At 45.6% G+C, this 26,019-nt stretch overlaps 1 protein-coding gene across 1 annotated transcript; it reads left to right on the top strand.

Annotated features, from left to right (window-relative positions):
- Positions 1-120: 120 nt before the first annotated feature.
- On the top strand, positions 121-20,244 carry LOC311606556 (uncharacterized protein C7orf57 homolog). The gene is made up of 7 exons (XM_084797818.1): positions 121-682; positions 5,154-5,339; positions 6,755-6,863; positions 8,824-8,983; positions 11,726-11,823; positions 13,042-13,268; positions 19,251-20,244. Exons 1-7 carry the CDS (start codon positions 628-630, stop codon positions 19,295-19,297), a joined length of 882 nt encoding a protein of 293 aa, XP_084653944.1. The 5' UTR covers positions 121-627; the 3' UTR covers positions 19,298-20,244.
- The last annotated feature ends 5,775 nt before the right edge of the window (positions 20,245-26,019 follow it).

Here is a 26,019-nt window from a genome sequence, read left to right as displayed (position 1 = left end):
GCTCCCATTGGTTCTGGGCACACGCGCCGCACACGCTGGTTGGCCACCCGGCCGTTGCCCTGGAGACGCGTGCTGCTGTGGTTCCGTGTCTCTCTAAGAGTTTGGAGTCGGTCTTAGAGCTAGCCCTTTTAGCCGGAACTTAGGCTACAGGGGCCCGTAAAATCCCAGATCCGAAGAGCCGGGAGCCTTGGCAGTGCCAAAACCTGCCACCCGTGATGACTTACCTATAGAACACTTAATATATTCCTGCTGTCTACCCTGTGTGCACGCGCCCTCGCTGTTTATCCCGCTTAACGTGCTGGGAGCTGTCTACCTACCCACTTGCCCAATCCCCTGTGGTGTACCCACTGAATGTGCTCTGGTTGTATATTCTGTCGCATGAGGCCCTGATGCGTGTCCAGCGTGGACGCGGTGCTGCCGTGTGACCGCCGTGGATGTGCCAGCTCTTGGGCGTGAGGCGTCTGCAGGTGTGTCAGCTGGAGGCGGGTGGAACTAGGAGCCTGCTGACTTTGCCCTGGTAGCCTCTGCTCCCAGCGGGCGGGTTGGCAGCGCCCAGATAGCCCGAGAAACCCGGCTCAGCAGCGCCTTTCTCTTCCCCGGACACCGACTCGCTTGTAGCGCCAGGCCATGAGGAACACCAGCAAGGAGGTGCAGGGCTCCTCTCATCGCTATGCTCCCTGCGGTGAGTGAGGATGGATGAGAGGGGTGGAATACTAAAAGCTGGAAGTCTTGGTGCCTCTGTTTTGGTTGTTTCTGTGCGAGTCTTGAAGCCAGGACTCTTGCAAGCTAGGCAACAGAGATGCCGCAGTTTTCAGTGATGAGGGTAGGCGCCCATTGAAATGCTGGGAAGATGGCCCAGCGGTTAAGAGCACACTGGCTGTTCTTCCAGAGGTCCTGAGTTCAGTTCCCAGAAAAAAAAATTTTTTTTTCCACTTTGTAGCAAGTTAGCCTTTGTAACTCCCACACCTTGTCTCTCACTGTAGACTGAGAAAGTCTCATTCCCCCCCCCCCAAGACAGGGTTTCTCTGTGTAGCCTTGGCTGTCCTGGAACTCTCTCTATAGACCAGGCTGGCATAGAACTCACAGAGATCCACCTGCCTCTGCCTCCCGAGTGCTGGGATTAAAGGCATACTCCACCACTGCCCGGCAAAAGTCTCATTTTTGATAGCACCCAGCAGATATATCACCTGCTTCCTAGCTTTTGCTCCTAATTTAGGCTCCAATCAAGCCAAATGTTTCAGTATCTGGATCGGGGAAAGCTGAGTTCAGCGAGGGTTCGGAGGTTGTGCACATCAGTTTTGAAGCCAAGACGGGAAGGAAGATAACGTCCTTACGCTGTCATCGCTTTTCACTTGTTTGTTTGTTTTTTCCTCTGTCTAGAGAAGGGCTCGAGACAGAGGAAGAAAAGAAGTCTGATGCTAAGCTGGGAGAGACCAGTTGGAGCCATCTCAGCTACCTAGAGGGAAAGAGAGGGACCTTTCCACACACTCCATGTGTGCTGGCCCATGGCATTGTTGGTGATAGCCAACTGAGAGCTGGCGGGGTGGGTTGTATACAGCTCAGGAGGCCTGGCCAGTTCTTACCCCATCCCAGGGCTCTGTAACTTTCCTGTGACTTCTGCTAGGTTCACATTTAACTTCATAACACGGCCCACCAGAAATCATCACCCCATTTTAGAGACCAGGAAATTGAGGCATGCAGAGTTTGAAATAAGTTGCCCTTGGAGTAAGTATGCCATGCCAAGTGGCTTTTTTTTTCCCCGAGGCTGTACAGTCTAAAGATAGTAGTAGCCTGTGCTCCATGGTGTGTGTGTGTGTGTGTGTGTGTGTGTGTGTGTGTGTGTGTAACTTTACCTGTAGTTTAGAGGTCAGAAATTGTGGCAATCTATAGTTTGGTTCACTGTTTTTTATGGCCTGTTTCTTTATTTGGAAAATAAGTGAAAATGAGGATACAGCATCCAATGGGAAAGCTGTGCAGAGAAAAGCAGCCAGTCAGTGGCTGATGTGGGGTCACACAGGTTGGTAAAAGCTAAAAAGATACCTCTGTGTTCCCTTAACCCCATACATGTGTGTCGTTTGTCCTTACAATCAGGGCCCTCGATCTCTGAGCTGCTCCTGTGTGCACGTTTACAAATGCCTCGGTGTCTTCAGTGCCAGTCCAAAGCTTGCAGTAATGAGATGGCAGAAGAGATTCTGTTCTCTATGGATTAATTAGTAATCAGCACACAGAGAAAAAAAAATAAAGCAAGAACCGAAGGGCTTTCCTGCAAGGGAAGAAGCCTGGAGCTGAGCCCGATCAGCAGCAAAGGCTGCTGCTGAATCCTGTTTTGTTTTGTTTTGTTTTCTGAGACAAGGTCTCTCTATGTAGTCTTGGCTGACTTGGACTCACTTTGTAGACCAGGCTGGCCTTGAACTCATAGCGACCCACCTGTCTATACCTCTTGAGTGCTGGGATTAAAGGCTTGCGACGCCACCGCCCGGCTGAATCCTGATTTTTATGTCTCTGAAATTCTTTGCAGAAGTCTTCGTAACTGGATCACGTTGGTTCAGCTGATGACTATCCTTTAGGCATTTAAAAAGTTTCCAGGTGAAATAACCATCTCTTTTAGTTAGGGAGCCCGGCTTTAGTTCTAAGGAGAACTAGTACTCTGAGCATTTGGCTTCAGAGAACGGCAGTTTAGTTCGATGTTGATGCCAGCTTATTTGGTTGCTGTCTTCCTGGGCCCCTGACCCATCAGCTACCCACCACTGGCTTGCTTGATAGTGGAGTCAGCCCATTAAGTACAGAATCTGCAGGGCAGGTTGGAGAGCAGGGGAGAGCTGAGGTTGCAGATCAGGTTCAAAGTCCACCCAGAAGCAGCATTCCTCACCTCCTTCATTTTCGTTTAAGTGCAGCTTAGTGGAGGAACTCACTCTGCTGCAGAGAACCATCTGCTGTATTCCAAGTCCCCTGAGTCAAGTGATAATTCTCATTTTAAAATTACCTTCACAAAAGCAACTGGAATAATGCCTGTACAACATCTGGATACGGTGGCTGAGTCAAATAGACACCAAAGCTTGCCATCATACTAGGCCACACGTTAGACTCGGAATGCCACAAGTCTGGCAAGTGCTATGAAACACAGCTGGCACCCATGCCACAGAAATTGCATCTCTTTTTTTTTTTTTTAACTTTTCCCGAGACTTTGTTACCTAATGTTTCATAGATGTGATTTTTTTTTTCTTCTCTGTATTTTGGCATCTGGTTGATTTCTGATGAAGACTTACCTAAAGTGCCTACAGTTTGTATGCCGGGGTTCTCCCACTCTGTTTGTGTGTGTGTGTGTGTGTGTGTGTGTGTGTGTGTGTGTGTGTGTGTGTATGTGTGTGTGTGTGTGTTATCATACATGAGCACTAATAACTTCAGGACTTCGAGACTCTGCTAATCCCCTCTGTCCCTTGACAGAAGTCCCTGCTCTGGCTCTTGTGAGGGTTATAGATGGTTCCAATTCAGCCTGAACAGTCCGCCCCCTGTATGCCTTCAGCTCAGAGGCTCAGGAGTGGCTTCATTGCACTAGGCCAGACTCAACTCCTCTCCTTTTCTGCAGAAGGCTTAGGTCAACCTGGGAAGGAAGATGAGAGAGGGGGCAAGCTGTCCACACTTCTGTCCTTGCCTCCTGCGAGCTGTCCCTTGTTGTGTCAGGCTTAAAAGAAACCCCAGTCAACACTAGGGGCTGATTCGGATACAAACACACCAGGGTCTTCCTTATTGATTGCTCAGCTTAAGCTGGGCCACACTATCACCGACATGGAGGATCAGGTGTGAGTCCCAAGTACAAGTAGGAAAGAAGTTTTTATAGGTTGTAGTGAATGAAAAAGCAAGTCTGATCTTTTAGTACTTTCTTATTTTCCGGCTGGTTGGCAACTCTGTTATCTTTTGTGCCAAGTGTATCTTTGTAGGTTTTACTAAATTCAGAGTTCAAGAGTAGGTCACCCAAATACAGAAATGAAAATGTCAGACACAATGAAGTTACTTTGGCCCATCATCCCCCACTTCCCTCTTCAGGATAGAAATACAATCTACAGTTACACTCCTACCCCCTCATCCCCCACCCCTACCCCGCAACCCCAGTCCTTCCCAAGGAGGGTCTTTGAACCCTATTTATTTATGTATTTTGGTTTTTCAAGACACATTTTCTCTGTGTAGCCCTAGACCAGGCTGGCCTGGAACTCACAGGGATCTGCCTGCCTCTGCCTCCCTAGTGCTGGGATTAAATGCGTGTGCCACCACGCCTGTCGGATCTTTGGACTCCTGGGCTTCCATAAAGGCAATTGCCCTGGCCTAGTGAATCCCTGTTTCAGGATACATCTAGGCCTCTGTTGCTTCCCGCTGCCCAATGTAACCTCCAGCTTGCGTGCAGCGGGGTTGCCGTTGAGACACGGGGTTGTTTGGCTACTGGAGGGTGTGGGAGGCAGGTGGTGACTGCCAACACAGCGGTTAAACAAGTGAGCCTTCTTGGACCACACCCTGGCCCTTGTAAAACTGGCAAACCAGTTTGATCACATTGTGTGTCTGTAACCTGACTGAAGACCAGTATTTTAATGTGTGAAGCCTATCAGATCCCGGCCAGTATCTATCTGGCTTACCCATAATGGTTTAAATGCTTTGATATTTATTAACGTCTGCATATTTCCCCAAGTCTTCCAGAAATATTACCATTTAGAAATACAGCTAAGTATTTTTTTCTGGGGTATGGAGGGAAAGAGGGAAGGAGGACCAGAAAGGAGGGAGGGAAGACGGGAAGAAGAGAGACAGAGGGGTTTTGAATAGTTCCTAGAATTGCTACAACAGTGGGAATGGTTAAGCCCTCAGCTTTGGCAGGAGGCCTGGGCCAGAAAGGCACAGAGAAGGTCATGTTCCTTCTCTTTGCCTCAGTGGCTGATGTCCCTGGGGGCCCCTGGAAAATTAACTGTCTTCTGGATCGCTCTGGTGGTGTCCCCAGTTGTCACACATGCTCCAGAGCAGACAACCACTTGTGTGCTCTGTGGGTGTGTGCCTCCCTGACAGTGTCGTTTAAGTGCTGAGCTAAGACTGGCAGGCAGCGGAGGGCCCTCCCTGACCAGGTGTCCTCCTGTTCCCATCTAACAGTGTGCTGGCCTCTCCCTCTTGTCCAGATTGGTATTACCACCTCCCTGTGAAGCGCTCTGAGAAGGCTGTGGGTGCCCCACCAGCATCCCAGATCCCTGGGCTCAGTGACTTGGGAGACTCCCCAAATGGGAACTTGCCTCGCGCTCGGAGATACTGGATAAAAGAAACAGACTCGGAGTATGTGAAATTGGCTAAGCAAGGTGGCAGACCTGGTAAGCCCTGGAGCACCGCGTGGCTTTGTGAACAGGAATGGGGTGTGGTGGTCTTTCCAATGTTATCCACATTACATAGAACTGTGGCGCCTAAGCACTTTGTTTGAGCCTTTGGAAACTTGGCCTCATTGTGGAGGTTATGCCTATATGTATAATCTTTGATGAAAACTGACTTTTGTAGCTGGGCGATGGTGGTGCACACCTTTAATCCCAGCACTCAGGAGGCAGAGGCAGGCGGATCGCTGTAAATTCGAGGCCAGCCTGGTCTACAAAGTTAGTCCAGGACAGCCAAGGCTACACAGAGAAACTTTGTCTTGAAAAACCTAAAAAAGAAAGAAAGAAAGAAAGAAAGAAAGAAAGAAAGAAAGAAAGAAAGAAAATCAACTTTTGTAAAACACTGGTTAAGGGACCACATCCCAAATGTCTCAGTTAGGCTTTGGGGCACCCAGTTGTGAGAGAGACTAAAGTTTTCCTTTCTTCCCTCTGGCTGTCACTGTCCCTACATTGAATGTCCTAGGTGAAACAGTGACCAAGTCTGTGCTTGAGTATTCCAAACTTGATTGGCTCAGCCAGGGACAGGGAGGGAGCAGGACGAAGGCAGGTTTTTTTTTTCTTAGCTCAACCTCCTTGCTCTTGGTCCTAAGAGACTAGAAAAATCTGATGGGAGTCATCAGTGCCACGGTGATGGCGGCTTCACTGTGCTGTGGTTGTGTAAGGACTGGCCTTTGTGAGCAGCAGCTAAGGCTGGGAGGGCGAAGGGACAAGCCTGTCTGTAACATGCCACTCAACAGTGCTGAGACATGCAATGGTAGTGCTAGTGGTGGGAGATGTGGGGGGAGAAGAGAGAACGCGTTTGAGCAGGCAGATTGTGCATGGGCGGCTGGGTTAGGACTGTAGAGGAATTCATACCGTTCTTTCCCTTTCTCTGTAATTGCGAAAATCTTAATGACAGAAGGACTTTAAAGTTGAAAACGGGAAGTTAAAGACTTCTGCCGGGGATGAATAAGTTTTCTGCTGCTACCATAGCTCTGGGTACTGTAAATTATTTTGCCGTTGGGGTAGAACCGCAATGCTGGTCCAAGATGGCCAGGCTGTAGAACGGAGGTAGCTGATGGCTGAGGAGCGTTACGCACAGCCCCTGGTGACCTCATAAGTGGAGAGATGAGCCCTTGAGGGAGTGTTGATGGTGACTGGGCTCAGGACCAGAAGCTATGCGCACACTCAAGAGGAGAGGCCGTGACAGGTGTAGGGTACATGAGGGATGTCTCTGTCTGACCGCCAAGCAGGATGCTCAGCTCTCAGCCTGGGTAGAGGCCACCCTAGGGAAGATGGCACAGCTTCCAGTGTGGAGTATTAGTAAGGCCATATGCCCTGTGGGCAGCAGGAAGACCTAACTGTGTCCCTTTCTCCTTGAGATTTGCTGAAACACTTTGCCCCTGGAACCAGGAAAGGCTCCCCAGTAGCCTACTCCCTTCCAGACTGGTATATTCACCACAGCAAGCCACCAACAGCCTTCCAGCGAGAGTGAGTATCTCTCGGTCTCCTACAGTTTTGTCTGTCTAACATCTTTCTCTCTCTCTCTCTCTCTTTCTCTCTCTCTCTCTCTCTCTCTATATATATATATATATATAGATAGATAGATAGATAGATAGATATAGATATAGATATAGATATAGATATAGATATAGATATAGATATAGATATAATACTGGTGCCAGCAAAATAGTTCAGCAGGTAAAGATGTCTGTTGACAAGCCTGACATGCTCAGTGTGATGCCCCAGGACCCATACTGTAGAAGGCAAAAGCTGACACCTGCAATTTGCCCTCTGACTCCATATGTTCACTGCAGCATGTGTGTGGCCAAACTCAAACAAAAATGTAGTAAAAACAATTTTGAAAAAACAAATCTCAATTTGAACTGGAAAATTACAAATATCTACTATTGCCAGAAAGTACGTGCTATTACAGCCCAGAGTACCGCTACATGTAATAGTTAGAGTGATATAGTGTACATTGACAGGAAACTGGAGTCAAGGAGGCACAGAACAGTGTCCCCTTAGCGTATGATTCTTTTGAGCATTTATTAGCCAGTAGCCTTGGGTTTTTATTTTTTGTTCCCTGGGCCCCACTATGTCTGCCTGTCTCAGAGCTACCTGCTGCAAAGCCTTCTTCTCACTATGTCTCACCATGGATGATACATGCAACTCGAACCAAACAGTGCTCTCTGTGGTTTCTAAGATGATCACAGGAGAAAGGGGTAGCATGGCCCCCACCCTGTTAAAATGTCTAACAGTTGTTACCTGTAGCCATGCAACTTGACTCTTCAGATGCATCTCTTGGTTTGGGAAGAAGCATCAGAAATTGTTTTGAGAGCTTGGACCAACACAGGCTCTTACTGTGAAGCTATGCAGCAGTCTTTTGACTGTCCCCAGACACCCATGTGGGTTGTTGTTGTTTTTTTTTTTTTTTCTTTTCTTTCCAGGATTCTGGTTCCTTCTGTTTTGTTTGCTTTTGTATTTTAAGTTGTAATTACTTTTTATTATTTATTCTAAAGATCCCAGACTGTTTTGGGCCTCAGGGTTTGAGGCCCAGGCTGACCTCAGCCTCATGGCCCTTCTATTCTCTCTCCCAAGTGCTGCCCAGCACCCTGGCTTTGTTTTTGTTTTTAATACATAAACATAAAGAGCACCTGATGCTTTTACACGCCCATGGCAAGTGAGTATTAATGAATGAGTAGCTTCTGGGCCAGCCTTGTGGCTCATAGCTTTGATCCCAGCCCTAGAGAGGCAGGGGCAGGAGAACGTCTGTGAGGTCAAGGCTGAACTCGTTTCCATATTGAGTTTCAGGTCAGTCAGCGCTTACATAGTGAGGCTCTGTTTAAAAAGGGGGGGAGCTCAGGAAAGGACAGGAGACCCTGGAGCCGACACATTCCTATGCACTGAGGGGAGACTGGTTGTAAGCTTATGTACCCAGATTGAAGTTGGCCATCTGATGGAGCAGCAGTGGCTTGTCATTAACTTAGATGGTGTTGAATACTAAGTGTTTGGTGGGTCTTTATCTCTTTGAATGGAACAAAGTAATAAATGCTAGGCCACGAGAAGCAATTATAATTTATCTGTTTTATAAGTTTGTGCTGTAGCATGCTGTCCTGTGATCTCCTTTGTTGTTCTGGGCATCCTGGGGACTAGCTTGGAGAAGGCCTGTTTACTCAGTAGGAGATGGGAGAGGCCTAGAAAGATGGGGGAAGAGAAGGGGAGGGGAGAGGGAGAGACAGAGAGTCAGAGTCAGAGAGAGAGAGAGAGAGAGAGCGCACAAAGGGCTGAAGAAAAAAGGGAGCGAAGGAGAGGAAAGAATAGGGAGAACATGGAAAAGGAGAGAGAAGATAGAGGGAGAGAGGAGGGAAGAGCAGAGAGAGACAGAGGGGGGACAGAGCACAAGCGGTGCCTGGAGCCAGGCCTTCACTTGTCCTGCTTGTGCTTGCAGAGTCCCTGTGGTCTCCATGCCAGATTACATGGTGTATGAAGAATTCAACCCCCAACAGGCCAATGGGAGCTATGAGTCCAGACGGGGCCCCTTTGACTTTGACATGAAAACAGTTTGGCAAAGAGAGGCGGAGGAACTGGAAGAAACCGAGAAGAGAAAGGTAACGGGTCTGGTGGGTGGGCGGCCAATTATCAACATCCCTTTGCTTTTGTGACCCCCTGAATAACTCAGGGTGTGCTGTCTCAGGCGGGCCTGTAGCCTTGGCCCAGCACTCTGTGCGAGCTCTGAGCTCTGGTTTAAGATTGGGACTGACTATCTAAGGGGCAAGCAGCCTATTTTCTTTCATTTTTCTCCTTGTGTAAGTTGGCTTTGTGGGTAAGCTTGCTTTTTTTTTTTTTTTTTACTATCTGGTATCTCACCAGCTAACGGTTGTCTTAGGGAGAAACTGGCCTAACACAAGCAGAGCAAGGATGTGTCTATATGTGTTCAGTATCCTGCTTCTGGATATTTCCATCTTGTTTAAGCCCCACTTAATTACCCACAATGCCCTTGCTGATAGTAAAGGGAGGAAGGAGGAAGTACCATACTTTCTTCTGCACAGAGACATGAGGGGTGTTTTGTCTGTGAGGTCTTAGCTGGTCTGCAAGGTTAAGCCTTTTGGAGGACTTGACTTGTCTAAGCAACTGGGAATCCCTGAAGCAAGGCCTGAATGGCAGAAAGGCTGGCATCTCTTCCCCTGCATACTCTTCCTAGGGCCCACGAGAGCATAGGCAGGCCCACACACTACCAAGGCCTCTGTGTCGTCGCTGCTAGCACTCAGGTCTGAAGCGAACTTTAGCACTTGAGACGTGAGGATTTGTGAGTGAAGTGATGGCGTTGGTATCTAAAAATAGCAGTGGTGTTTTGAGACTGGGAACGAGAGCGGGCACCATTGTCATTTGAACAGCAAGGACCCAGAATGTCTTGGGCATGCTAGACCTGGCTTCTCAGTGTCTTAGGGGATGGAGGATGCCCTGGGTTCATTTGGGGACTTGGTAGGTGAAGACCAAGACAGCACCAGTTGGCCATAGCGTTTGTCCTTCACGCTGCCCCGGCGTCCAGCCTGTGATTCAGGCTTTGGGTCTGCTCAAGAACTCTACAAAGGACCAGGCCCGTTTCCTGATGGTAAAGAAGATGGTGTCCCCCTGAACCTGGAGCAGTAACTGGAAGGAAGGCTTGGCTGTTAACCAAGGTTCCAGAGTACCACTTGAGAAAATCTAAAATACACTGTTAAAATCTGACGGAGTTATGCCTGAGGCCGACCTGCCCTCCATCTTCTCAGTACTAAGGAAGGGGGAAGACAGAATTACAGACACCAAGTGACTGCGCACTAGCTGAAGTGTTAAGTAACTCAATAAGAGTCCTCTTAGGGAGGGTACCTGAGTGTCTGTTCTGCTGACCTGGGGGAGTTCTCCTCTTCTTAAATCTTGCAAAACCATTGGGTAAGGACTCTAATGTGAGAATCATTTCAACACCTGACTATTGTCCTAGACTCTGGCATGTCACCCTGCCCAGTCTGTCCCTCTGCCACAGGTTCTTCTGCCTCTCTCAGAGACCTGCCTTCTCCACCCTAGGAAAAGATGAGATACCCATTCATAAAATGCTCTGCTCCTGCCCTGGCTGTCACTCAGCCCGATGTAGACACTGACCTGTCCTTAGGATGGATGTGTCAGCATGCTACAGGGTGCCTCAGGGAGAGGGGATCTTGCTTTCATCTGTCATATGAGGCCATTTCCCCAGAACACAGTTTGCTTGTTATACATACTGGTCTTCATGTTTTGACAAATGCAGACCTCATGTAAACACCATAGATGCTGAGGTACCCAACAGTTCTGTCACTTCTGAGACTGCTCAGCCCCTTTGTCACCAGCCTCTCCTAATTCCCGTCTCTAGCTACCAGTCACTGATCTCTTTAAGTCTTGCACCTGTTAGGCATTTGTCAGCTTGGGACAGGTTAGGGTTTTCTGAAAGAAGAAACTTCAGTGAAGAAAAATATCTCCATCAGATTGTCCCATAGGCAACTTTGTGAGACATTTTTCTTAACTAGTGACTGATGTGGAAGTGCCCAGGCCACGGTGGGTGGTGCCACACCTGGGAGGGTGGTCACAGGGGGCAAGCAAAACACAATCTTCCTCTATGGCCTGTGCTTTAGTTCCTGGCTCCAGGTTCCTGCCTTGAATTCCTGTCCTGATGTCCCTCGGCGTCCCTCAGCAATAGAGTGTGACTCGAGAATTAGAAAACGAAATTGCTTTTGTCACAGTGTTTGTCATACCCAGTTAGCAAAACCCTAAACTAGGACGAGTCTTTAGAGCCTTTTTTTCTTTCTAGAATCTCAGATCAGTGGCACCAAGCTGGTGACTACTGTCCCTTCCCTTCTTCAGCCTGCCTCTGCCATGTGGTACCATGTGTCAGAAGCCAGCCCCTCTGTGTTGTTGAGTAAATGAATGGTCTTTTTGTGTGTGAGGTACTGCTTGTTTAGTCCTTCCTTTGTTGATGGGTGTGTGTTTTGTTTTCTGTTCTTGGTGAGAATTACAAAGCTCCTGTGAACCTCACCATACAGGCAGTTCCGTTTTATATGGGCGGGTGGATCCCCTGCCTCCAGCAAGATCTCTCAGGATACCTGGTATCCCCGGTGTTGGTTGATTGCTCCCCTCCTAGCAGATGGCCTCTTTACTGAAACATAGCAACTGTTCCTAAAGCACATATCGCTCCTTTTACAAGCCATCCTGTTGAATTAGACATTACTTAGATTTACTTTACTATAACAGCCTGCGACTCTAGTGAAAGTCCAGGCCTGGCATCTTTGCTGTTCTTGGACTCCTTCCCTTCACCCTCACGCGGACATTTGCGTTTCTTCCTACAGGTGAAACTGCCAGCCATTAATTCTAAGAATCCCAGCAAAGTGGGGACTCCAGTTAGCCACAAAGAGCCTGAAGGGAGCAGACTGTCGTTGCCTCCCATGTAAGTGTCCGACTTATGAGAAGGAATGCTGTTTGTAGGTGGTTTGGGTTGATTCTCTGGCCTTTACCCAACTGACAACTGTGAACCCATGGCACCCACTGCCCTGCCCCGGTCCTATCCAGACCCAGCTTTCCTGGTGCCAGCACCTGCCTGCCTTGCCCACAGAGCCCTGCCCAGCCTGGCCTGAGAACTTAGTTGCACTTTTGTTTCTTCCTTAACACCGGTTTTACCCCTTCGATCACATGTCTGGTCTCCTGCATCCTGTTTTGTGGTGTAGGCTTGTGGTTTGTGGCTACTTGTCTCTGCTCATGGCCTCAGTCCTGAAACTTACTGTCATCCAAGCCAGAGTGCAGGAGTCTGCCTCCATCTCAAGTGCAAGCACTCTGACTCGGCATTCTGCTGGGGTTTTCCCCAGGGATGCTGACATCTGTTGGTCTTCTAGCCAGAGCGCAAAATCCTGGAGGCCCTTTTGTGCCGCCTTATTTGCCACAAGTCTAGTTTAGGAGAAAACAAATGTCATTCGTTGCTGACTGAGTCTTCAAACAGCTCGACAATCACATTAATGACCTTGTGACCGATGGCGAGGGACCCATCCGGAAAAATCCTTAATAAGATGATTCATAAGCCTGAAACTTGTGGCTTGGGAGGGGACAAGGGTGTGCTTGTCAGCTGCCTGACTGGAAGGCTTACGCTGCCGCCTGCCCTGACACTCCTTCTTCAGTGTCAATTATAATAGGATCTGTGAGCTGAAGCAGGTGGCGGATGACAGGAGACAGGGAAGTTGTGCAGTGGGCAAATGGTCATTAAAGACAGAAGCAGCTGTCCTAAGTCATCCCCTGTTAGTGTGGGGGAAGGGTATTTTCTAGGACTTCCTTGTGTAATACTGGTGTTCTTACTAAATTTTAAGTGGCTAAAAAGAAAAAAAAAAGTTCAGGGAACTGCCTTAAGCATGGTATCACTTGTGCACAAGGGATGTGCTGAGACTATTTTTATGTTTGAAGTGGGAGAAGAGACTGACAGATGGGAGATACACGGAAAGCCAGAGACGGAGGGTGGGGGGGCACACAGAGGGGGGAGGGAGGGGAGGGGGGAGGGAAGGGAGAGGGCAAAGCCCGGCACCAGTGCTTCGTCCCAAGTTACATTCACGAACACGGCTTCTGCGTCCTTTGTAAGTTAACCTCTGCACTCAGCTTTAACATTTACATGTCTCTCTTTAAGGCCTGGTCAAAAAACAGGTTCACCAACCAACTTTTCCAAACTTATCAGCAATGGTTATAAAGACGAGTGGTTACAACAGCAGCAGCAGAGAGCTGATTCGGACAGGAAGACCCCAAAGACGGCCAAGACATCCTCGTCTACTCAGTCCACAAAGGACTCTGAAAGTACCTGGGACACAGAGACGCCCCAAGATCCAGCGACCCCTGAGGGCTCTGAGAAAACTCCAGGTGAGGGTCACAGTGACACGCACATGTGGTGACGAGGGCAAGTAGGTGGCTGTCTTATCTCCTGTTGCATCTCGGCATGACATCCACAGTTAAAGTCATGCTGAAACTCTACAGAACTCTTAGGGTACGGGGCAAGCGTGAGGATAGTGTGTGCTTAGGCTTTTCCTCTTGTGTTCAGATGAAAGAACAAAACACTATGACTGATGGGGCTTCATATTTTTCTTTTATTTATTAAAAAAAAGTCTTGATACTTCATGTGGTACAACCAAGTGTAAAGTACTATATTGGTTTTCGTCTTCTGAACGGAAGAGTCCTCACAGGACACTGCCTTTGTCCTGCATGAGCTTGCCCTCAGACAGCCCGTCACAGGACACCTTCCGTCCTGAAAAAAAAAAGCTCAAGTACCAGCACTACATTTCTCTGTTATCAGCATTTCTTAAACTTCCAATCACTCAGGATGCCCAATACACAATGCCGGTTTTTATCTTGAGTATATGCAGAAGTTTGTACACCTGGAAACAGATTGAAGCTCGTGTTCGACTTCTGTCAGTGATAATTATCGAGAACTTGCTTCTGAAAGAAAAAAAAAATCCATGGTTCTTTCAGGGCCTCGCTGCTTTGAGTAATGGCGAGAAGGCAGGAGCGGGAGCGCCCTGGGGCATTCAAAATGCCGTGGCATTGCTTTGTGAGCAAAGCTCTGCATGGCATTCCATGTCTGGCTCCTCCCTGCATTGGCAGAGTGTGAGCTGCCCATCAGTCTCCATCCTGGTGGAGATGACCAGCCGACTGGTGAAAGGCGGCCCTCTTGAACTTTACAGAGCCAATAGGCTTCTTGCTATCTGAAGTAGAACAGATTTCTTCTTCATTCTTTGAATCTGAATTCTCTTTTTCAGATTTATTTTTCTTACTTTTAATTACGGGTAGGTGTGTGTGTGTATACACACATATATAGAGAGAGATTTATTTCATCTAATCTTCTTCTCATGGGTATCTAGGCTGATAGTCTCTCTTGGCTACTGTGCTCCAGTGATCATAAGGCTGCAGATTATTTCTTGATATTCTGATTCCAGTTGCGTGGAACGTACACCTAAGAGTGAGAGGACCCCCCCCCCCCGTGCTGATATCTGTTTGTCCTGCTCATGTGCACTCTTGCTAACAGTGTTCTGTACTTCTCTTTCCTCACATCCTTGCCACCATTAATTTTTAATCTCTTAACTTTTTTTTAGATTATTTATTCTATGAATATGAGTGTTTTGCCTGAATGTATGCATGTGTGCCACATGCATGCCTGGTGCTAGCACACATCAGAAGAGGGCACCAGATCTCTGGGAACTGGCATTGCAAATGGCGTTACAAATAAGCCACCATATTCCTCCAAACGAACAAGTCTCTCCCATGCCATCTTTTTATCTTTAAAAAAAAATAACCATTATGACATATGTGAGATGCCATTTAATTGTGGTTTTAATTTGTGTTTTCCTGGTGACTCATCAATGTTAAACAAATTTTTCATGTGTCATTATATTATATACATTAATCTGAAAAATATCCACTCAAGTCTATTAACTGTCTTCTGCTGTTGTTTTTTGTTGTATTTTGAGACAGCATCTCACTATGTAACTCAAAGAGGCCTGGAATTCCCTTTGTTTCCAAGGGGAATCTTTGCCTCAGTCCTCCTGCTTTGGGCTAGGATTCTAGGCATAAGCTACTATGCCCAGCTCCATTGCCTGATCTAAAAACCAGCAGTTTCCTTTCCTGCTAAGTTTCTTGAGCTCTTTATAAATTTTGGGTACTGACCCCTCACCAGAAAAGCTGTTTCAAAATAGTTTTTCCAGCCAGGCATGGTGGTGCATGCCTTTAATCCCAGCACTCGGGAGGCAGAGGTAGGTGAATCGCTGTGAGTTCAAGGCCAGCCTGTTCTACAAAGAGAATCCAGGCCAACCAAGGCTACACAGAGAAAGTCTGTTTCAAAAAAAAAAAAATCAAAATGTTTTTTCCTAGTCTATGGGTTCTACTTTTATTTTGTCGATTTCCTCTTTTGCTGTATATATATAAGCTTATAGTTTGATAACTATCTCATTTGTCTACCTTGCTTGTGTTGTTTATGTTTCGATCACACATACATACACACACACACACACACACACACACACACACACACACACACACACACACACACCCCACCTCTGGGGCTAGAGAGATGTGGCTCTCAACCTTCCTAGCTCTGTGGCCCTTTAATGCAATTCCCATGTTGAGGTGACCCTAACAATAAAATTATTTCATTGCTACTTCATTACTTTAATTTTGCTATGATTATGAGTTGTAATATAAATATCTGATATGTAGGATATCTGATATGCAACCCTTGTGTGGGTGGGCAACCCAAAGGTTAAGAAGTGTTGACTTAGGGGTCAAGTGCTAAGTGCTATGGCCAAAGAACCAGATTCAGTCCCTGCACCCACATTAGGCAGCTACCAGGTGCCTACCTGTAACTTCAGTCCTACGGGATCCAGTTGGCTTCCCCAGGCACCCACACTAATGTGGTGTGCATAAATTCATGCAGCCACACACACAGATGCACATAAATGAAATTGACAATAATGAACAAAACTTATCTTTAAGGAAGGCAAGAAGTCAAAGCCAGTGCCAACACTGACTGACTTCCCCTGGAGGTTTCCTAGTAGCCCTGTGGTAACAGGCCTTTTGTTTACACCTGTGATCCATACTTGGGTATGCTGTGTGAGCTGAGAGTTGGCTCTCATGTTTTGCTTATGGGTGCTCATTTTCGGTGACATCTAGTGAAGAACCTGTGCTTTCCTACTATATATCATTTCTGCCTTCGTTGAACAGCAAGCACATCTGTAGGTTTATGTAGGGGCTCTAGCCTATCCCATTGTTCTGTGGGTCTGATTTTACGATGTAACAGGCAGATTATGTCATAAGCATAGATGGGTTTGTTTGGGTCTTTCTACTGTGCCAGAATTAACCAAGTCACAACACAGTCACAGGTAACAAGTACACACTCGCACAAGCAACAGCTGGGTTTGTTGGCAGCCGTTTGCCAAGGGATCCTGAGTCCTTTAATACGTGCCTGTGGAAAACACAAGCTCTTTCATTCCAATCTTAGCTACCTCTCCAACCCCACGTTACACACCACATTGTAATTGTATCTCCATATATGCACATATGTGGGCCATGGAGTGGCTACTGAGAATGTAAGAGGCCATAGGAGAGTTCACAGAGCTCCTAAGAGGCAACTGGAGATGAGCCAAGAGCTGATGGGGATGCGAAGGGACCTCTGCAGAAATCAGGTAGTGAACCACATTGCAGGTCTGCTGGAAGACATGCTGTAGAGTCGAGCTTCCTCGGGGTCAGAGTTGAGCCCAACCTCAAGGGCTGGTGAAGCAGTAGAAGTGATGTGCAGGACTGTGCAGGCCACAGAGGTATAAAGGTCAGGACTGGTCCAGGTGGGCGAGTGGTAGATGAACGGACAAGAGGTCCATCCAGATGAGTGGATGGATGCAAGAAGGGCAATTCAAGCAGGCCACATCCACGATGGGCGAGAAAGCGTGCTGAAGGCCTAAGGGTAGTCAGGAGGTCTCTACCTATTGGTCCTTGGATGCTGCACACACTGAAGGGTCAGATGACAAGTTGGAGGTCTTAGCAAGCATGTCGTACCTTTTCCTCAGTCTGGTGTGTTCAGTAAATCCTTGGACCTGGTTTTCTTGATAGGATTTTAACATGCCCATGTGTTTCTAGGGTCTCAGATAAATTTTTTTCTTTTTTTTTTAAATTTTATTAATTTATTCATATTCATCTCACCCAGAAGATGCTCCAGCACACAACAAGAAAATTTGCTCAACCATGTTCATAGCAGCCTTATTCATAATAGCCAGAACATGGAAACAGCCTAAGTGTCCCTCAGTAGAAGAATGGATAAAGAAACCGTGGTACATTTACACTATGGAATACTACTCAGCTATTAAAAACAAGGAATTCCCGAAATTTGTGGTCTCAGATAAATTTATAGGGTAGCTAACTCCCTTTTTACTGTTAGCAATGCGTTGCTTATTGTTCTGTACTTCTGTGGGTGGTGCCTGACAGATGCTGCTATGTACGCGTGGATCCAGATGCGGACTCACCCTGCCTCTGTGTACTCCCTCAGAACGGAGTCAGCTGCTGCTTTAAAACTGAGTCCTCCAGGCCCAGGCACACCCTCAAAAGGCCACTGTTTTCTACAGTGGGGAGTAACTTAGAGCAGGCCCGGCCTGATTGTAGCATGCCGGTTCCAGGCAGCTTTGGTCTCTCTGGCTTTGGAGTAAGGTCACGTGATGCCGCCCGTTTTCTTCCGTGTTTCAGAATTGCTTTGGCAATTTAGTATTTCATAATTCTATATGGATTTTATCTATTCCTGCAAAAAATTGTTTTTGGAATTTTGACAGGGACAGCATGGAGTCTATAGGTATCTTATGGTAGTATGAACCTTGCACCAATATCAGTTCTCCCGTGAACATGCAATATTTTCCTGTCTGTCTGTGTCATCTCGGGTCTCTTCACTGGAACTGTTTAGTGGACATACCTCTTGAGTTCAGTTTACTCATAGGTATTGTTATGCTATGTGTGTATGTATGCCCTGTGCATGTTTGTGTGTTTGCGCGCTGTGTGTTTACGTGTGTGTTCTACAGTCTGTATTCTAATTCTGTTTGTGGTATCATCTTTGAGGTTTTCTATAAATAAGACTAGGTGTCAGCAGAGACAGTTTACTTCCTTCCAAATGTAGCTGGATTTCTTCCTGTGCCAATGCTCTGTGTGTGATCCCCACTGTTTGAGTGAATGGAAGCAGTGATGACAGCCCCCTCATCTCATTGCTAATCTTAAAAGAAAAGCTCCAGCTTCCCAGCCATATGCTGTTGGCTGTGAGCTTGTCACATGCAGCATGTATTGTGTTGAGGCAGAGTCCTTCAGTACCTAGTGTGTTAAAAGTTGGTCTATTTTTCAAAACCACAAAGATGCGATGTTGAGTTTTTGAGTGTTTGTTTTGGCTTTATCTATTGAGTTTCTGTATCTATTAGTTTCTGTTCTTTGTTCCCGCTACACTAGTGGATCATATTAGCGTGTGTGTGTGTGTGTGTGTGTGTGTGTGTGTGTGTGTGTGTGTGTGTTGGGGGCTAAATTGCCCATGTATACCATGGATAAGTCTCATTTACTAGTGATGCATGATCCCTTTAATTTGTGGCTAATTTTGGTTTACTAGCATTTTGGTAAAGATTTCTATATCTGTTTTCTAAGGATATTTGCATGTAATTTTCTTTTCTTGCAGAGTCCTTGTCTGGTTTGGGCATGGAAGTGGTGTTGGTTTCATAAAATGAAAGTGCCCCCTTCTTTTAATTTTTGGAGAACTTTGAAAATGACTGATAATATTTATTCTTTAAATGTTTGGTAGACCCCAGCAGCGAGTCTGTTAGGTCCCAGGCCTTTCAACCAGTCTTCCCAGGCCTCCCAACCACAGTCTTTACTGTTTTGGTTTTTGTTTTTCAAGACAGGGTTTCTCTGTGTAGCTTTGGCTGTCCTGGACTCACTCTGTAGACCAGGCTGGCCTCGAACTCAAAGAGACCTGCCTGCCTCTGCCTCCCAAGTGCTGGGATCAAAGGTGTGTGGAGCAGGGAGACAGATTCCACTCAGAGCCCTCTCTCTACCCTCACGGCTTAGTTCTGGCCTGCGCACTGGCAGCAGAAGCTTTGCCTCAAAGGCAGGTAGGGATGTAAAGGTGTAATACTTGCTCCAGGGCCAAAGCTGGAGTCTTGTGTTTCCCTCCCTATGATCTGTGCTCTAAGGTAGGAGTGCATGCTTGAATTTTATAGACTTTTGAGTTAATCCTTAGGAATCAGAGCAGAAATATATGTTATTGCTTTTCAATTAATAAGTTAAAATTTTAAATTTATTTAAAACACAGCTTTATCTTATTTACTTTTTGCATTGCAGAGGCAGAACCTTCCCCATTGGATTCAACGCCAGCAGAGCTCAAATAAGCCAGATGTGCTGTCTCGGACAACCTTGTTAGTTGCTATCTGTAGAGTGGCAGTGGATAGCTGTGTACAGGCTCCCTTCTATTTTGTTAACGCAGAGTCTTATGGAGCAACTTGCCTTGAGTGTAGTTGAGATCATCATAGCAAACACAGGGTAAGCATGGGACTTTGTTTCTTGCATTTCTCTGGGGTGGCCTTGCTAGCCTGGTGACATCTGGGACCAGAGTCTTTCTGGAGCCAACCTTTAATGCCTTGTCTGCACTATAGTGTGCAGTGTTGCTATAAGACTCTGAAAGGGAAGAGACTCATAAGCTGCAGCTTTCCCCTGCATTTGGCCCCATAATCTGTACAGAAACAATTTCCCATTACACAGAAATGGCTAGTTCCAGAGCCTTGTGATATAATTTGCTGCAACAATTTTGTATTATGCCCTGAAGTTTTAAACATTGTAACATTAGCTCCATTTTTTTTTGCTAATAGTTTGAACACAACTTGAAGCCCAGAAATACTGAATGTTTATTATTTTATATACTTTAGGTAAATATATATATACATATATATATGTGGCTATTTTAATAGGCCTCACAAAATGTTTTAGTAATCAGACGGAATGCTCTTGTTTTATACTTTTCATTGTTGTTTCTATGTTAGTAATTAACATTAAAATATATTTTATATTTTGCTCCTCTATAAAATAATAATCTTGTCAGGAAAAGTTTCTAGAAAGCCAAATAGGGAGAGTACTCTAGTGTCATTCCTGGGACTAACTTATCATGCATTTGCTTAGTTAAAGTTGAAATTTTAAATAGGTTCTTTAACTGAAATATTTAATTGAGCACTTACATCTCTATTGCTTTATCACAAGGCTACTACTGTGGGAAATATAAATATCTAATATATAAAAATATAAATGACTATATGTATTCAATAAAAATAATATACCACTATGACCCAGTTTCCACTCCTTTCCCCCTTTCTTGCCTCTTCTTTCCCTTGCCTGTTTTGCTACCTCATTTCTAAACATTCCCACTGATATGTAAGACCACTGGGGAACAGATATCAGTAGTATAGAAGTCTTTAATTTCTTTTAATGTTATTAAAGTAACAGAAAACCATGGCTTGTTCAAAGAGAAGACACAATTTGGAGTAAAAACTGGCGAACAAATCAGCCTTAGTCATTTAGAGTAGCCAGGGTCAGTCCCGTAGGTAACTGTGGAACTAGTAAAATACAGCTTTCATGGCTTGGGTAAAAATGCTCCCCGCAGCAGGATCGTGCCTTTGGATACATGGTCGCCACCTCTAGGTGCTGTTGTTAGAGGCTGTGGGACCTTCAGTGGGTCAGGCAGAGCTGGAGGAAGAAACAGGTCACTAAGAGTGAGCCTTAATATTTTAAAGTCCTGTTTCCTATTTTCTCTACTTCCTGTTCTGTTGAAAGTGTATGGTTGCCACACACTCTGGTCACTATGGAGCGATGACCGTGCCTTTCCTGTTGTGAGGGAGGAATACCCTTTACGCCGGGGATAAAAAAACAACACAAAATTCCTTCTCGGCGCTGGGGTCCTGACTCACTTGGTAAAGTGCTTGGAGCAGAATTCGACCCCGAGGATACACATGAACAGCTGGGTATGATGCCGGGTGGCCAGCCAGCATCTTGTAGCACTCCGGAGGCAGAGGCAGGTGGATCTCTGTGAGTTTAGGGGCCAGCCTGGTCTACATAGTGAATTCCAGGCCAGGCGGGGCTATATATTTAGACCCTGTCTCAGGAAAGCAAAACAAAATCATTGCGTGTTGTGTGCTTGCTTGTAATTCCAGGAGACAGAGACAACCCGAGACCCTGGAGACTATTAGCCAGCGTAGATTCATCAGGAGAAAGAGCCTTAATCCTGGTGAGGGATCCTGGAAAGGCAAGGTCTGAGTTGGGTGGGACTGGAGAGATGGCTCAGTGCTTAAGAGCACTTGATCTTATGGAGGACATGAGTTCAGTTCCCAAAGCCCACGTCTGGTGTCTCACAGCAACTTGTGACTCTGGCTCCAACATCCGGGTCTAGCATCTATCAGTACACACAGATATAAACACATTCTTTTAAGAAAAGTAAATTAAAAAAATAAAACAATAATGAAACAAGGTGGAGGATCCTGACGAGTGCCACTCAAGGCTAACCCAAGGAAGATGGCTGCTAAGGAATGACTTTCAAGGTTGACTTTCGGTTCCACATGCATGCACACAAATATACACTGCCTTAGTTAGGGTTTCATTGCTGTGAGGAGACACTGTGACTATGCAGCTCTTATAGAGAAAACATGAGAAATGGTTTATAGAGAAACGGTTTAGTCCATTATCAACATGGCGGGCAGCATGGTGGCACGCAGGCAGATGTGGTGCTGGAGGAGCTGAGAGTTCTACATCTTGATCCACAGGCAGCAGAAGGAGACTGGATGATTTCACATTGGGTGTAGCTTGAGCATTTAAGACCTCAAAGCCCCGCCTCTCCAGTGACTCACTTCCTCTAACAAAGCCACGCCTCCTAATAGTGCCAATCTCTGTGGCCAAGCATTCAAATACATGACTCTATGGTGGCCATACCTATTCAAACCACGACATTCACCTACACATACAAACTTTTACTTTCCTTAAGTTGCTTCTGACCAGGAATTCATTTGTACACAGTAATAAGAAAAGTAAGCTGGGTGTGGTGGTGCACATCTTTAATCCCAGCACTTGCGGGTCAGAGGCAGGTGGATTGCTGTGAATTCAAGGCCAGCCTAGTCTACAAAGTGAGTCCAGGACAACAAAGGCTAAACAGAGAAACTCTGTCTTGTGGGGGAAAAAAAGTAAATAATAAAATAGCATACAAATTATGAAAATTGAAAACTCATGGTTCCGTCTAGTTGTTTTGGTGTAAACCCTGAAAACTATATTGCCCTGAAAACTAAAACTATTACAAGACAATAAATCTAAGTTGTCAGTTAAAACTAGGGAACATTTTTTTACCAACTCTAATGTTTATATACAGCACTCTGGTGCATTAGTTGCTTTCTGTTTTGTTGCTGTGATAAAAACACCACGAGCAAAGACAACTAATGGGAGGAATGGCCTATTTTGGCTTATAGTTCTGGAAGATCATGGTCCATCATGGTAGGGAGGCACAGAAGCAAGTGTCAGCGAGGTATAAGGTACCAGAGGCCGAGAGCCCACATCTCAGCATGAGGCAGAGCAGACAGGAAATAGGGTGAGACTGTGAAAACTTAAAGCCTTCTGCCAGTAATGCACTTCCTCCAGCAAGGCTGCTCTTTACCCATTGACTCTCCAGACAGCTCCATCCACTGGGGACCAAGTGTTTAATACCTTAGCCTAGGGGGAATAGTTCTTCTTCAAACCACACAGATACGTGCACAGCCTCCTCACAAGTTCTGGCACTTCTGTGGGCTGTGTCTAGGCATTTTAGCTCACTGCAGCTGTAAATCAGCTCAGGTGAAAGAGTTGAGGCATGCCCTGACTTTTCTGAGCCTCCTGTTTCTCATATACCAATATGGATCTCTAAAGGGCATCCTTGTGGTTGGTTTTAACGTCAGCTTGTCTCAAATTAGAACCACCCAAGTAGGGAGCCTCGCTTGAAGAATTGTCCTGGTTCATCACGTGGGAAGACCTACTCTGATTGTGGGTGGCATCTTCTGGTAGGAACCCAGATAAGAAAGGATATTTCAGAAGGAGGTTTGTGCTTGCATTTTTCTGACTTGGCCTTCCTTCCCTCTCATCACGGAGTTGCTCTGCCCCATTGCCACTACTACTGCTGATTCCTTCACTGGTGGCAGAACCAGCGTTCCCAACCTTTCACCCTGGGACAGGGGCCTACAGCTCTCCAGGAGCTTCCTGTAAGTCTGGAAGTAGACTAGGGGTACTGAAACACTGCACTTTGTGTACTGAGGGATTACTAGTTGTGGCCTCCAGTGACAGACACTTGTTCTGGAACACTCACGTGCAAAAACCTGCACACGTGCAGCAGTACGCCCAGGTAAGATCACCAGTAGATGTTATCCAACAATCAAGGCAGAAATAGCAATTCTGTACAACTGTTTCCAGAAGATAGAACAAGAGGTTAGTTCCCAACTTGCTGGTGCTGTAACTAGACAAAGAAAAGTAAGAAAACGGTGGAAAAAATATCTTCTAAAGAAGGCTTCAACAAGCTGAGCGTGGTGGCACACGCCTTTAATCCCAGCATTCGTTAGGCAGAGGCAAGAGGATCTCTGAGAGTTCGAGGCCAACCTAGTCTACAAAGAGAGTCCAGGAAAGCCAGGACTACAAGAGAACCCTGTCTCGAAAAACAAAACAAAACAAACAAACAACAAAAAAAGAAGGGCTTCAACAAAAACATAAACTATACACTCTTAACAGTGAGAAAGCACGTGTCCCCTTCTAAGTCTGGGAAGACAAGGTGCCTCTTCACAAGTTCAGAGTTCTCATTGGTGGGATTGCTGCTTCCACGAAAGACCACAGAAAGGCACAGTGTCTTCTGCCACATGAGGGCACAGAGAAAAGCTTACCATTTGTGAGCCAGATACCAAACATACTTGTACCTTGATCTTAGATCTTCTTCAGACTCCAGAAATTTGAGAAACAAATAGTTTCGTGTATAAGCTGCCTAATTTATAGTGCTAGTAAAGCAGTCTGAATGGATCAATACAGGAAGAGATAAGCTTGCCTTTGAATCATAGACGATGTGATCATATAGGTAGGAAACCTAAAATAAGTTACAATAGAAGTGAAATAAGAAAGTCTCAGCACTAGTGGCCAATTTTACCAAAGCTACAAGCCTATAACTTGCCCAAATAGCAAAAACGAGCAAGCAGAATTGAAAATGTAACCTCCCAGTGTTACCCTCAAAATGAAATGCTTATACGTAAGTCTAACAAAATACAAACAAGACTATATGAGGGAAATTACCCAACTCCAATGAAAGACATTGAGAAAAGCTGAATAAGTACAGCTGTTTGCTAGGCCTAGAGGCAGGAAGACTAAATAGTGTCATGATGTTAGTTGGTGTCATTAAGACTTGTATATTAAGTACAATCACAGTCAAACCCAGAGCATGCCATTTTATGGATGCTGACAAATGATTAAAGAGAAACAAGAGACCTTGAAAAGGCAGTGCAGCATTGAAGGCGACCAACTTCAGAGGAGCAACCCTGCACAACGTTTGTTGAGACTTAAAGTAACGGTAAGGTGTTCATGATCCTGTGTTACTGGGAAAAGAATAAGAAAATCAATGAAGCACATTGGAGAGCCCAGAAACAGACCCACCAAATACTATCTACTTGTAGAACGGGGCAATCATTGGAGAAAAGATAGATTAAACAAATGGTGCTAGAATCATCAGCAGCCAAATAAAGGAAAATATATAGACAGCAACTGTACACTGCTGGCAGAAATGTACTCAAAAGATCACAGATTTAGATGTAAGATGTGAAACTATAAGACTCCTAGAAAATAACGTGGTGGAAAACATAGATGGCCTTAAGTTTTGTGATAATTAACATAACACCAAATGTTTAATTTATGAAAGAAGAAATTGAGAAGGTGAGCTTCATTAAAAATTATAATCTGTTCCACTGAAGAGAGTGATACTGTGGAAAAAGCCAAAAAAAAAAAAAAAGTCCAAGTTACAAACTGGGGGTAATGTCTGGCAAAGGACTGTCATCAAATATCATATACAAAGAACTTTAAAGCTCAATGGAAGACAGGAAGTGATGTAAAAGAGAGTGGAAGGTATTTACAAACACTCCACCAGGGAAGGTAGACAGGAAGCAAGGATGTGACAAGATCCTCAGTGTGGTGTTTCATCAGGGAAACTAAAACATCAGTCAGACACAGACCTAGTGCGGGCCACCACGGAACCTATGTCAGTGCTTTCATATAACAATGAACGTGTCTTCATTTGGTCCAGGAATTGAAGCCCTTGGTGCTTATGCACAGGACTGGACCTTATTCACAAATTACTAAAGTTTACAATCAATCAACATGATTATCACAGGTGAGTGGTGGGTGAGGAAACTGTGGTGTTTTCAGACAAAGGAACATTAGAAATGCCTAGGAAGAAAGGAGCCATCAGGTCATCTAAAGAGATGAAGGAACCACTCCATTCTCCTAAGAGAAAGAAGCCAAACACCTGATAGGCAGGAAAAAAATATATATATAAGGTGAGGACAGGGAAAAGACCACAGGGCCAGAGAAGGAGGATGCTGACTAAGTCAGTAGGATAGGATAGGGGGGATTTTTGAGCTAGGAACCATCTTTGTACTGTATGACAAGAATCGATTGTATATGTGTCCAGAGTTAACGCTGTACCTCGAGTGATAATGGCATGCCCCTGTTGGCCCACTGTTTTTTTTTTTAACAGATTCACTGGCATAGTTAGGAACTGATGGGAAAAGCTGAGTCTACCTGGGCAGAGGGAGACTCTTCTGTACTTAATGTTCATTATTGCTACAAGTATAAAACTGCTGAAAGCAGGTTTATTCAATCAAAAACCAAAGTGCTGCCGTATTTGTTCACAAAAAGGAGAAACAAAACTTAGAGTTGAGAAAAAGGAAGAGGTTGGGGCATGCTACGTGAGACAGAAATGGATGACACACTTGAGCGATTGCGGGTGGCTTGGAGTTGATGGTAAAAGGAAACTGAACAAAGTCTAAAGGTCACTCAGGATCATAAAAAAAAAAAAAAAAGGAAG

This window comes from Acomys minous, assembly GCF_964271855.1.
Source record: "Acomys minous genome assembly, chromosome: 10".
NCBI lineage: Eukaryota > Metazoa > Chordata > Mammalia > Rodentia > Muridae > Acomys > Acomys minous.
Note: the sequence above shows the minus strand (reverse complement) of the source record. Positions and strands in the feature narration are given on the sequence as shown.

Excerpts from the sequence above, each read along its gene's own strand:
- LOC311606556 (XM_084797818.1), top strand. The coding sequence starts at position 628 with ATGAGGAACACCAGCAAGGAGGTGCAGGGCTCCTCTCATCGCTATGCT. Across the intron at positions 5,340-6,754 it reads TAAGCAAGGTGGCAGACCTG|ATTTGCTGAAACACTTTGCC; the intron begins GTAAGCCCTGGA and ends TTTCTCCTTGAG. Across the intron at positions 13,269-19,250 it reads GGGCTCTGAGAAAACTCCAG|AGGCAGAACCTTCCCCATTG; the intron begins GTGAGGGTCACA and ends TTTGCATTGCAG.